At 50.9% G+C, this 11485-nt stretch overlaps 1 protein-coding gene across 1 annotated transcript; it reads right to left on the bottom strand.

Moving 5' to 3' along the window:
- Positions 1-550: 550 nt before the first annotated feature.
- On the bottom strand, positions 551-10897 carry LOC103218858 (complement C1r subcomponent). The gene is made up of 11 exons (XM_073020440.1): positions 10746-10897; positions 9804-10032; positions 8425-8617; positions 7953-8099; positions 7547-7743; positions 7081-7228; positions 6852-6973; positions 4654-4732; positions 4113-4268; positions 2166-2240; positions 551-1434 (listed from the first exon to the last, which is right to left on the bottom strand). Coding segments are annotated over exons 1-11 (2118 nt in total). The 5' UTR covers positions 10748-10897; the 3' UTR covers positions 551-664.
- Positions 10898-11485: the final 588 nt, after the last annotated feature.

Raw genomic sequence — 11485 nt, forward strand, 5'->3', positions numbered from 1 at the left:
AATTCCAGCTACTCAGATGGCTGAGGCACGAGAGTCCCTTGAACCCTAAGGCAGAGGTTGCAGATAGCCAAGATTGCGCTACTACACTCCAGCCTGGGCGACAGAGTGAGAGTGTGTCATCAAAAATTTTAAAAAGCTGTTATATTTACAACTACGCATGTGGGAAAATCAGCATTTTCTTTATATTGTACAATCAAAACAAAACACAGACATTTATTGTTATCCATAACCCTAATTGTAAGTGTGTGCGTGACCTTAATTGTTCTTGTTGCCTTCCTAAGTAAATATTTTAAAAATGACCTTTCTTACAAAATATTTTTATATAAAATAAATACAACTTTTGACTCGTTTTGCACGCTGGCATTTCTCATAAAATTTTATTTGGAAAAAGTTATATTCAATGACCCAATGGTATAAAAGTGGAAAAGGAAAGTGACAGCTAGAGATTGATAACTACATCCTCTGCAATCCTCGGAAGAAAGAAAGGGCCTCTTTGGGTTGTTTCAGGTAAAGTACGTCAGTGGGACTATAGGAAAGAGAATTTCCACACTGTCTTTCTGCATCAGTGATTTTAATAGAGACTCTTAGTGGTTATCAACAACTGGTCAGTTTTTTTTTTTTTTTTCACACTGCTCTCTGGATTTGGACCTAGCGAATTCTGGGCTCAGTCCTCTTCCTCCATCTCTTTCTTGATCCAGTCCACGTAGTTGAGCACTTTGGTGTAGAAGCCATAGCCCTTGCTGCACCCGATGCCCCAGGACACGATGCCTGTTGCCACCCAGCGATCAGTGTTCGGGTCCCTTACTGCAAAAACGCCCCCACTATCCCCCTGGCAGGCATCCTGCTTTAGAGATGGGTGCCCAGCACAGAACATGTTTTGAGAGAACACATCCATCCTATTCTTTCCCCGGAGCCAGGTCTCACAGTCCTCTCGATTAGCTACGGGCAGACGGACAAACCTGAGGTCATGAGCAATCTTCTCCTCCATGACCCCAAAGCCACTGACATAGCCCATCAAGCCCAGGTCATAGAAGGTCTCGTTGTCAGGGAGGCAGATGGGGAGGAGGTTGGGACCCAGGGTGACACTATTTTCCAGCTCCAGCAGGGCGATGTCCCCCTCAAAATTGTGGGACTCATCCTGACGGTAGTCTGGGTGGATGCTGACCCTGCGGATGGGGTGATTGGCCAGCTTCATGAGCTCTTCCACATTTGTGTGGCCCAGGAACACATCCAAGGAGGCGTTGCTTTGCGCCTCGTGTTCCTTGGGATACAGGGTGTGGGCAGCCGTGAGGATCCAGCGGTCGCCCAGCAGGGCTCCACCCCCTCGCCCATGGATGTTGGTGAACACCTGCCAGGGGAAGTTGCCCATCTTGGCTTTTTGCCCTCCGATGATGCGCTGCCTCTGTTCCACGGGGTTCACGGGCTTCCCACACACTGAGGGAGAGAGAGGGAAGACAAGGGCAAGTCAGCTCCAGGTCCCATACCTCTTCCCTCTGTGGCCAGCCAGCTCCGTATTTGCCCTCTCTTTTTGGCTTCTGTCTCTTTTCTCTTTCTCCTCCCATCCCCACACCTCCGTCATTGGCCTATTGACAGGCTCCTCTCCTTGTTCTTTTTTTTTTTTTTTTTAATTATTACTTTTATTTTTTGAGACTCCTTGCTTTGTCGCCCAGGCTGGAGTGCAGTGGCGTGATTTCAGCTCACTGCAACCTCCGCCTCCTGGGTTCAAGTGATTCTTGTGCCTCAGCCACTCAAGTAGCTGGGACTGCAGGCATGTGCCACCATGCTTGGCTAATTTTTCTATCTTTAGTAGAGGCTGGGTTTCACCATTGTTGGCCAGACTGGTCTCGAACTCCTGACCTCAGGTGATCCGCCTACCTCGGCCTCCCAAAGTGCTGGGATTACAGGTGTGAGCCACCACGTCTTACCCCTTGTTCTTGTTTATTTCTTCCTAGGATGTCTCCCATTGTTTTTATTCTCTGATTTCCCATCTGCTTAGTGAAAATGCTGGCATTTCGGGATTGAATTCAGCACTCTTCCCCTCTCTCGCTTTCTCCTGGGATATTCTCCTCTCTTCTCCTCTGTTTCCTTTTTCTGGGCCACACTGCTTTTGAGGCCCTGCAGGCTGCTAAAGGCCCTGAGGGTTGCCCCAGAGGGTTTCCACTCACCTGGCAAGCACCGAGGAATCTTCTCTCCCTTCTGTTCATTCTTCCAAATGCCCTGTGCTGTGCAGGTGTACAGCCCTGAAGGCAGAGGAGGCAAGAATCAAGTTGGGAGGTGATGGGTCAGAAAACTAGGTTGCAGAGGCCGGCAAGTACTGAGTGTGCTCGACGGGGAGAGGGGTAGGGAGGAACAACATGGCAAGGGCCAAAGGTCAAAGGCTCAACTCTAGAAGGAAAAAACGTCAAGTGTTCAGAGGCTCTAGACCTATATTTCGTTTTAATGTCAAGTAAAAAAATCAGAATGCTTAACCATTAATATATGTTTGCTGTGATCCCTGTTTGTGAAAGTAGACATAAAAACCAGAAGGAATGTATCAAAATTTTATCAGTGATTGCGTCTTAGTCGTGGAATCATAGATGATAATTGTAGCTACGTCTTCTGATTGCTGAAAATGTGCCATGCTTCTTACTTTATCTGCATGATCTCATTTAACCACTACAGTGACACTTGCAGGTGTGTGTTATTGTCCTCATTGTGGATGAGGAAGCTGAGCTTAAATATTTTGCACAGGGTCACATAACTTCTGAGTGCCAGAACCAAGGTGCAAGAAGTTTTCTGACTCCAAAGCCCAGCTCTTAATGAATACCATTTATAATCCAGATTTTTTTCCTTTTTTCTGTGTTTCAAACCTATAATGCATGTGATTTCTAATATTTAAAAAAAGTTTGAAAAATACTCAATAATGAGTGAGAGTCATTTAGTAAAACTAGGTGCAAAAATCACAACCAGGTTTAGAGGGGAGAATGGAGAGGGGAATTTCACTGAGTTAGCTGTAGGGCTTATGATGGTGATGAAGATTGTGGTGTTGGTGTTGGTGTTGGTGGTGACTGTGGTGTTGGTGTTGGTAATGGTGGTGGTGATTGTGGTGTTGATGTTGGTAATGGTGGTGGTGATTGTGGTGTTGGTGTCGGTGGTGACAGTGGTGTTGTTAATGGTGGTATTGTTAATGGTGACAGTGGTGATGGTGGTATTGGTGGTGATGATGGTGTTGGTACTGGTGGTAGTGATGATAGTGTTGGTAATGGTGATGGTTGTAATGGTGGTGGTGGTGATGTTGGTGATGGTAATGGTGGTGTTGGTGTTGGTAATGGTGGTGGTGCTGATAGTGGTGTTGGTAACGGTGTTAGTAATGGTGGTGGTTATAATGGTAGTTGTGATGGTGGTATTCGTAATGGTGATAGTGATGATGGTGGTGGTGTTAGTGTGGTGGTGATAGTGGTGTTGGTAATGGTGATGGTAGTGTTGGTGTTGCCAATGGTGGTGGTGGTGATAGTGGTGTTGGTAATGGTGGTGGTGATCATGGTAGTGTTGACAATGGTGTTGATTATGATGATGGTGGTGATGGTGGTGTTAGTGTTGGTGGTGATGATGATGTTGGTAATGGTGATGGTGGTGATGATGGTGTTGGTGGTGGTGGTGGTGTTGGTGTTGGTAATGGTCATGGTGATAGTGGTGTTGGTAATGGTGGTGGTGATAATGGTAGTGGTGATGGTGGCATTGGTAATGATAATTGTATCGATTGTGGTGATGGCGATGATGGTGGTGATTGTGCTGGCATTGATGCTACTGGTAGTGTTGCTGGTGTTGTTACTAGTAGTAGTGGCGATGGCAGTGATGGTAGCAGTGGGAGTGTGGTGGAGGCAATGGTGGTAGTGGGGACGATGTGGTGACAGTGAGCTGTTTATGCGATTTGAATCTTTTCTTTGCATCAGCTCAGATGCCTCCTTCTTCAAACTTACAAGGTTCCTGTTAGCACTATAATTTAGGCCCCTGTAGCCAGTGTCCTGGCAGATACCTTAATATGCATTCCCTAGGGATTCTACTGGGAGAAATCTCAGAGGATACCCCAAGGGGATGGAAGGGAGGAAATTTCCATCTCCATTGGTTCCTACCTTGCTCAGACTCCTTGCTGCCAGCTCTGGTCTGCATCTTGTAATATGGCTCGTGGCAGTAGTACTGGATACGTGCCTTGTAGGTGTTCACCCCCATTGTGGTGGTGTAACGGAAGGCACCATTAGGCAGGTTTCGGGGCTGCCCACAGTCCTTGACTTGGAGAGAACACAGGGCAGGGTGAGAGCTGAGAATGACTATGCTGGAACTTCAGTGTGGGGAGTGTGAGTTGTCCACCCGCAGAGCAGGCTGAGAAGCTTAGAAAAGATAGTCAGTGGAGAGGGCCCTTGCAATGGACAGGAGTTGGGTGGTGTGAAATTCAGTTCTGGGTAGAGCCCATCCATCCTGCTGAGATGAGGGCTCATTGATTCCTGAGATGAGGGCTCACTGATTCCTGAGATGGGCCATAGGCATCAAAGGACAAGTCAGGGTGAGGGTCTCTTGGAAAGAGGCTTACTCTGGATGCCTCTTTCTTTCTTGGCCCAGGTCCTCAAGGCTGGAGGTGGGAAGTCCCCAGGGTCATATCCCTGAATTATGACTTACTCTTGCATCTGGGCATGGCACGATGCCATGTGCCATCATCCTGGCAGACAGCTGTGAAAGAGTGCAGCACCTGGTTCCCCTGTTGAGCAGAAGACAGAGGTGTCATCAGTGCCAAGAGGCAATGCAGGTCCCCTTGCTGCCCTTCCCACATAGGAGTAGAAGGCAATACAAAGACATCTCTCAGCTCCCTGATGACTGTGGCTCCCCCATGGATGTGACTCCTTCTTCCTTCTCCCCAGCCCATTGCAGACAGGAGCACTGAGCCACCCTGCAGCAAGTCAGAGCGGGACTAATTGATAGACCTGATCATCCTCTCTCTAGACTGTGGCCTGTTCCCACTGAGGTCCAATTGAATCCCACAATTTGTAATTAAAAACATCACAAGCCATGTTTGAGTGTTTTTTGTATCAAAACAAAATCCTGTGCTCCAGGGCAGAACCATGTTTCTCTGGCTGGAGTCCCCTGCCTCCAGGCCTGCAGCACTTTCTCTCTCCTGGGTTGCAGTTTTCCTAAGGACAGAGGTCTTCCCTGAAATCCTAGAGCCACCTCACTCCTTTGAACGGTGCTGGAGACGTTGATGTATGTGAAGTGCTGTTGCTGTTGAGCAGGGACAAGACTAGGAAATGGCAGTCTTTGAAATGAAAAGTTACTGGACAATATGAATGAGTTTTACTAAGACCAAAAATCGGCCAGGTGCAGTGGCTCATGCCTGTATCCCAGCACTTCCGGGGGCCGAGATAGGTGGATCACTTGAGGCCAGGAGTTTGAGACAAGCCTGGGCAACATGGAGAAACCCTGTCTCTACTAAAAATACAAAAATTAGCCAGGCATGGTGGCACACGCCTGTAATTCCAACAACTCAGGTGGCTGAGGCACTTGAATAGCTTGAATCCAAGAGAATCACTTGAAATTGGGAGGCGGAGTTTACAGTGAGCTGAGATCATGCCACTGCCTGGGTGACAGAGCAAGACTGTCTCTCAAAACCAAAACAAAAAGACCAAAAATCATTCTATAGAGTTAGCCCTGGGAAAGATTGCAAGAGAATGTGTATGCGAACTAGACCGTCTGAGTAAAATGTAGGTAATGTGAGAAACGGTGTGACTTGCTTTAAATTCTATGATGTGAATCACAAATGCAAAAGTAAGGGCAGTGGGTGGTGCAGGCAAGGGAGGATTGTAATATGAGCAAAGAGGTTGTTGGTCTCCAGTCCTCTGGACCCAGGACACCCACCCAATCCTCCTGATGGAGATGGAAGCACCTTGGAATAAAGAACAATGCATCAGGTGAACTCGACTTGATGCAACATTCAAATGTGAGCTCCACAAAGGCTGTGTGACTTTGTGGGTTTCTTTTTACTGAACCTCCCACATCTAGGACAGTGCCTGACAGTAGACCCTTAAAATGTGCATTAAATGAATTAACTATGGCTTAAGGACATGTCATAGATCTCTTCTTTGATTCTGATTGTCTTCTGTGTGGACCTATTGAGCAACGAAGGGATGTCCAGTCTTGGGTCTCTGTCCAGAGAGACAGATAATTTTTAGTTTACCAACTTTTGTGAGATTGATCCATGGATAAAATCATATTCCTTGCTGAATCTGCAGAGCTGAGGACAGGACGGTGGGCCCAGGGTGAGACCACCCACATGTGTAAAAGAGCCCTGGAGCAGGAGGCAGGAGATTGGGGTCCTAGTCCCTGCCGTAGAAAATCACTATGTGATGTTGACGAGTCACTACATCTCCACCCTGCCTTTCCAGTTCCTTCAGTTTTCTTGATTATTGGACGAGGGCAATAGTTCTTAAACTTGGCTGCACGTTAGAATCACCTGGGTAGCTTTAAATAGTCTTGTTGCTCAGGCTCTACTCCAGATCAATGGAATGAGAGTCTCTGCTGGGGGCCCTTGACTTCAGTATTTATTGATTGATTTTTGTTTTTTAGAGACAGAGTCTGGCTATATTGCTCCAGCTGGAGTGCAGTGGCTATTCAGCCTTGTATGATTGGGCTCAAGCAATCTTCCAGGATCGTAAACTCTCTGTTTTAAGTGTGCAGCAAGTTTGAGAGCTGGTGGACCAGGAGACTCTTCCAGCTGAAACGTCTATGACTCCAGCTGGGGTGAGACTAAATTCTCTGTGAACACACCATCTGAATTCCCCCTGGGATGCTGGGCCAGCTCTCTCCCCTCAGCCCTGGGCTCTTACCTCTATGAGCTGGTAGCCTAGCTTGCAGGTAGCAATGAAGTAGTCACGGAATTGGTACTGAGGCTGCAGGTTCTGGATGACGGTGAACTCATCTAGGGTCTTGGGCTGGGGACACTTGATGACTATTGGGGAGACCAGAGGGCGTATTTATTTGAGAGCCACCTGCCCTTCCTTCTTTCCACTTTTTCCCCATTGCTGGCCATCAAAGGAGGCCCCCGGGGAGTCTTACTCTCGGTGGTGTAGCGCAGCTTCCAGCCCCGGCTGTCCCCTGACTCATCTGTGAAGAACAGCAGATCCACAGCATTGCTGCTGGTGTCAAGGTCGGGGGGCCTTTGCTTCCCACAGAACTCGCCAATGTTCTTCCCGTTGGCATAGATCTGGTAGGGGAGGAGGGTTTTTGTTTTTGTTTTTGTTTTTTTCCAGCTGGGACATTTTTACACAGGGCCAACTGTGTAGTAGCCTGGTGGCCAGGGTGGTGGTGGTGATGAAATCCTGCCTTATGCGTGTTTTCAGGGGAAGGTGGAAAGAGATCCCCACGGCCCAATTCCAGTTGTATGGGAACTTGCCCAGCCCGTGGTTGATGTTGGCCATTCCTGCCCCAGCAGGCCAGGGGATCCAGGAGGAAGTTGGGACAAGAGGAGCCAAGTGCAGACGGAAGAGGAGGAAGGGGTCTTTCAGGGGTAGGACGGCTGTACCTGTAGCTGGTCATAGGGGCAGTGTACTTGCTGGTGGTCATCAATTTCAAAAGGCTCTAGGAACTTGAGGTGCAGGGTGAGGCCCCGCTCCACCCGGATGCTGTAGTTGCAGCGCAGGTCAGGGGGGTAGGACCGGGGGTACTCCAGGCTGGAGATGTAGCCTGATGCCTCCGTGTACAGCTCGCTGCTGCACTCAGCTGTGAGAGCAGAGCCGCAGGGCATCACGGGGGCACTCTGACTGGCCCAGCAAGCCCTGGCTGAATCCCTGCCTCCCTGCTCCACCACTCTGGCTGGCTGAACCCCTGCCTCCCTGCTCCACCACTCTGGCTGGCTGAACCCCTGCCTCCCTGCTCCACCACTCTGGCTGGCTGAACCCCTGCCTCCCTGCTCCACCACTCTGGCTCACCCTGGCAGGAATGCCTGTCCTTCTGAAGCTCATAGCCGGGATGGCAGGAACAGAAGTAGCCTCCAACGTAGTTGTGACACAGGTGCTGGCACTGGGGCTGGGGGTCGTTCTCCCCTGATTTGCTCTGGGAAGCACATTCATCAAGGTCTGGAAGGCATTCAGGAAGGAGGGTTAAGCTCCTGCTGGAGACCTGAGTAGTGGCTCTGATCTTAGGGAGGTCACTCGCCAGAGGCCTAAAGACAAAGGCATCTTTAGGCCACCTGGACCTCCAAGCCAGGCCTCTCCAATGCTCTCTAGGGACTGCTCCACGGGGACAGAGCCCAGGTTGACAGGCCTCGTTAGGGAAAGTTCTCTTGAGGGGAGGAACAAGGAAAGCCAGGCTTTCAGCTTCTTTGGATTCAAGATTCCCTTTCTTGGCCTCCATTCAATGTGGCTGAGGTCAGAGAAAAGGGATCCCTGGGGGGCTACTCACCCACAGCTTGGTAGTAGGCCAGGAAGCCCTTGTAGAACATGATGGTCCCATTCTCCTCGTTGGAGAAGTCCGTGTGGAAGGTCAGCAGCATCTTGTTCCCTTGGGACATAAATTCCTTCTTTCCCGGGGGGTTGCCCAGTGGAGAACCCAGTTGCCCACAGAACCTCCCCAGGTTTTTCTTATCAGCAGAGATCTGGTGGAAGAAGGACAGGGGATAGGAAGAAGACCTGTTGTGGAGTGGCACACGTGGTGGCTCAGTGACAGTCATTGTCTTGCCCAGAGTGAATCATGCACCACATTGGCTCTGCTGGTCACTACCTGCTGGGCTCGGCTGCTGCAAAATTCCCCGTGTGACTTTCAACTGTTCCCCGAGTCTCCCACTGAGTCACTCTTACATGTTGTCCTGCACTGGGTACCTCATCTTTCCCTGTTTTCTGCTCCACTGACAGGTTTCAGGTCATTCTCCAACCCTACCACCTCCTATGGCCTGTTCCCCTGGGGTCCTGGTTCTCTGTACCCAGCCTTTACCCGCCCCTCATTCCCAGAGCTTGGACAGCTCTGCTTTATTTTTGTCTTCAGATTCCACCTCAGCCTAATCAAACCATTCACACCTGGAGTGCCTCCTGATGCCCTCGGGTGAACATGAGCCCTGAGTCCCACCAGTCTCAGCCTCAGCAGGCATTGCCTCATCCCTCATCCTTCCTACTCACAGCTCTTCAACCTCTCCTTGCCCCTGCCACCAAATGCCCTCCCCCAACACTGCACAACTCGCCAAGTCTTCTGGGTGGGGAAGATGTGCCATTTGCATGTAATTCACGCATAACCTCCAGGGGTCTCCTGGGAATGGTAGTTATTGGACCTTCGCAGGCTCTGTTTGAACCCTGAATCTCATTTTTACTGGATAGAGAAAGATGGGCCAGGGAAGGTTGTCACAGAGGTGAGGGTTCTAAGCCTACTGTCCTTGCTGAAGACTATTCCCGTGCTGCCAGAGCACACATTTCTCCTCTCATGTCCCTGTGTTCCTGTTGAGGCAGGCAGCCATGCCAATCTTCTCCTTGGAGACAGGGAAGCTGAGGTGCGGTGGTTTCCCAAAGGCTCTCAGCTAGACAGCAGATGGGGAAGGTTTTCCTGACTCAGTGCACAGTGAATTTCCTGAGTGGGTCCTGTCCCCTTCCTTCTCTGTGCTTCTCCCCTCAGTGCTCACTGAGGGTCTCTACACCAGTGAGTGCTCCATCCAGGGCAACCCTTGGCTCTAAGAGATGCAGTCGGCCATCAGCTCTTGTGGGGCTGGGCAGTGTCTGGGGGTGTGCATGCCATACAGATCCCAGATCCCAGAGGTTCCCGTTTTGTCTCCCCTCTGCCACCCATCCTGCCCCTACCTTGACATAGTCATAGAAGCAGCCTTCAGAAGGCTCCAGGTCAAAGTGCTGGAAGACGAGCTTCACCCTGTATCCTGTGGGGACTGTGATCACAGTGGTTGTTTCAAAGCTGTTGGGGTAAGGCTTGGGGAACAGAGGGGAAGTCACCTCCCCAAATAACTTCTGAGGGATGGGAATGGAGCCTCCTGCCCTGCAGAACAGGGCCGGCACCAGGAGGAACAAGAGCCACCTGCCAAAACAAAAGAGAGTGTCTGGAGTTGGAGGGGTTCAGCACTCTTGCCAAGTGGGCAGTGGTCGTGGCAGTGGACGAGGTGGCCATACCGCTGGGCATCCTCCTCCTCTCTGCCCACTCTGGACCTCACCGACATGTTCTCAGCAGGGGTGCCTGGGTGGGGAGGGCGGCCTTTGCAGCTGCTGCATTGGGTCACTCCCCAGGGCAGTGTCCAGTCCAGAGGCCACCACACTCCCCTCACACTCCCTTTCCAGCCTCCTCCCCTGCCTGGCCCCGTCCCTCCCCTCCCCTTCCAGGAATAGGACTGGCTTGGGACAAGTTAATGGAGGGTGAGGGTTTCCACCCATGGGTGTCTGAAAGGGCTCCCACAGGTTCAGTAAGAGCGTCTGGGAGAGACCATCTGTGGAGTGTGGGACACAGGCAGAGTGTCCCCTCCTGGGCAGGGGGTCCCCTCCTCTCGCTGCTCCCTGCTGTGAGCCCAGAGGGAAGAAAGGACCATGGCATGGGCTTCTATGTATAAGGTCTCCTCTGGTCCTTAGGAGGAGGGATGGGGTGTGTGTTGTGTGTGTCCATGTGTGTGCACAGTGGGATTGACGAGAGAAGAGTGTGTGAAGAGAGAAGGGTGTCCCTGTCTCTCTGAATTGCCTCTCATGCCCTGACTTCTCCCCTGGCTTCCCCCTCCCGCCTGGGTGCCCATCACCCTTACTCACATTTCTCAAGGCCCTTGTTGAATCCTGGGCTCTCCTGACAGTGTCTTCGTGCACTGTGTGCAGAGGGAGCCCGCGTCACACACAGCAGGGAGGGGAGGGTTTTCTGTGGAGTGGAGGGGGGACCATTCCCGGAGGAATGTTGGAGGGAATGAACTATTTGCATAAACAAAAGATCTGAGTTTCCACTTTAATTTAGTTTTGGTTTTGAAATCCCTGTCGGTGGTGCCACCTGCTGGTCTATGAGGGAAAGGGCTAAGGAGACGGGAGTCGGACTTTTTAGGGCCAGGGGAGCCTTTGGTTGGAGGCCCAGATGCTTCAGTCTCTGAATCTGATCAGCTTCTCCTTTCTTCCAAGACTTTCCTGGGGGGCTGCTGCTGTGTTTACAAGGTTCCTACCAAAGCAGTGGGAGACCACAGGTTGTGAGGGATTCTCTTTTCTGAGCTGTCCTTTCCCATGACCCCGTTCTTCTTGCCGTCATTCAGCCCACAGCCCTGGTTCAAGAATGGCCCGGGTTTCCATGCCCAGGATATAATGATAGGAACACTGGGGCAGAGGAGGGCACGTGGGAGTGGGCAGAAGAGAGAGGAGCTTGGGGGCCTGGCCTGCTTTAGCCGTGAATGACACGTGGACATAGAATAGGGATGGCCATGTCAGGGCAGCCCTAAGTCAGCCCTGGGTTTGAGACCCTCTGGGGCAGCTGCGGAGGGAGTAAAATGTCCCCATCTCCTCAGCGTCTGCTC

This window comes from Chlorocebus sabaeus, chromosome 11, assembly GCF_047675955.1.
Source record: "Chlorocebus sabaeus isolate Y175 chromosome 11, mChlSab1.0.hap1, whole genome shotgun sequence".
Classification (NCBI taxonomy): domain Eukaryota; kingdom Metazoa; phylum Chordata; class Mammalia; order Primates; family Cercopithecidae; genus Chlorocebus; species Chlorocebus sabaeus.

Bases quoted from the DNA above. Each gene is read 5' to 3' on its own strand.
- LOC103218858 (XM_073020440.1), bottom strand. The intron at 8,100-8,424 runs GTGAGTAGCCCC...AATGCCTTCCAG, and splicing joins GGCCTACTACCAAGCTGTGG to ACCTTGATGAATGTGCTTCC. The intron at 4,733-6,851 runs GTAAGAGCCCAG...TCTGCTCAACAG, and splicing joins TAGGCTACCAGCTCATAGAG to GGGAACCAGGTGCTGCACTC.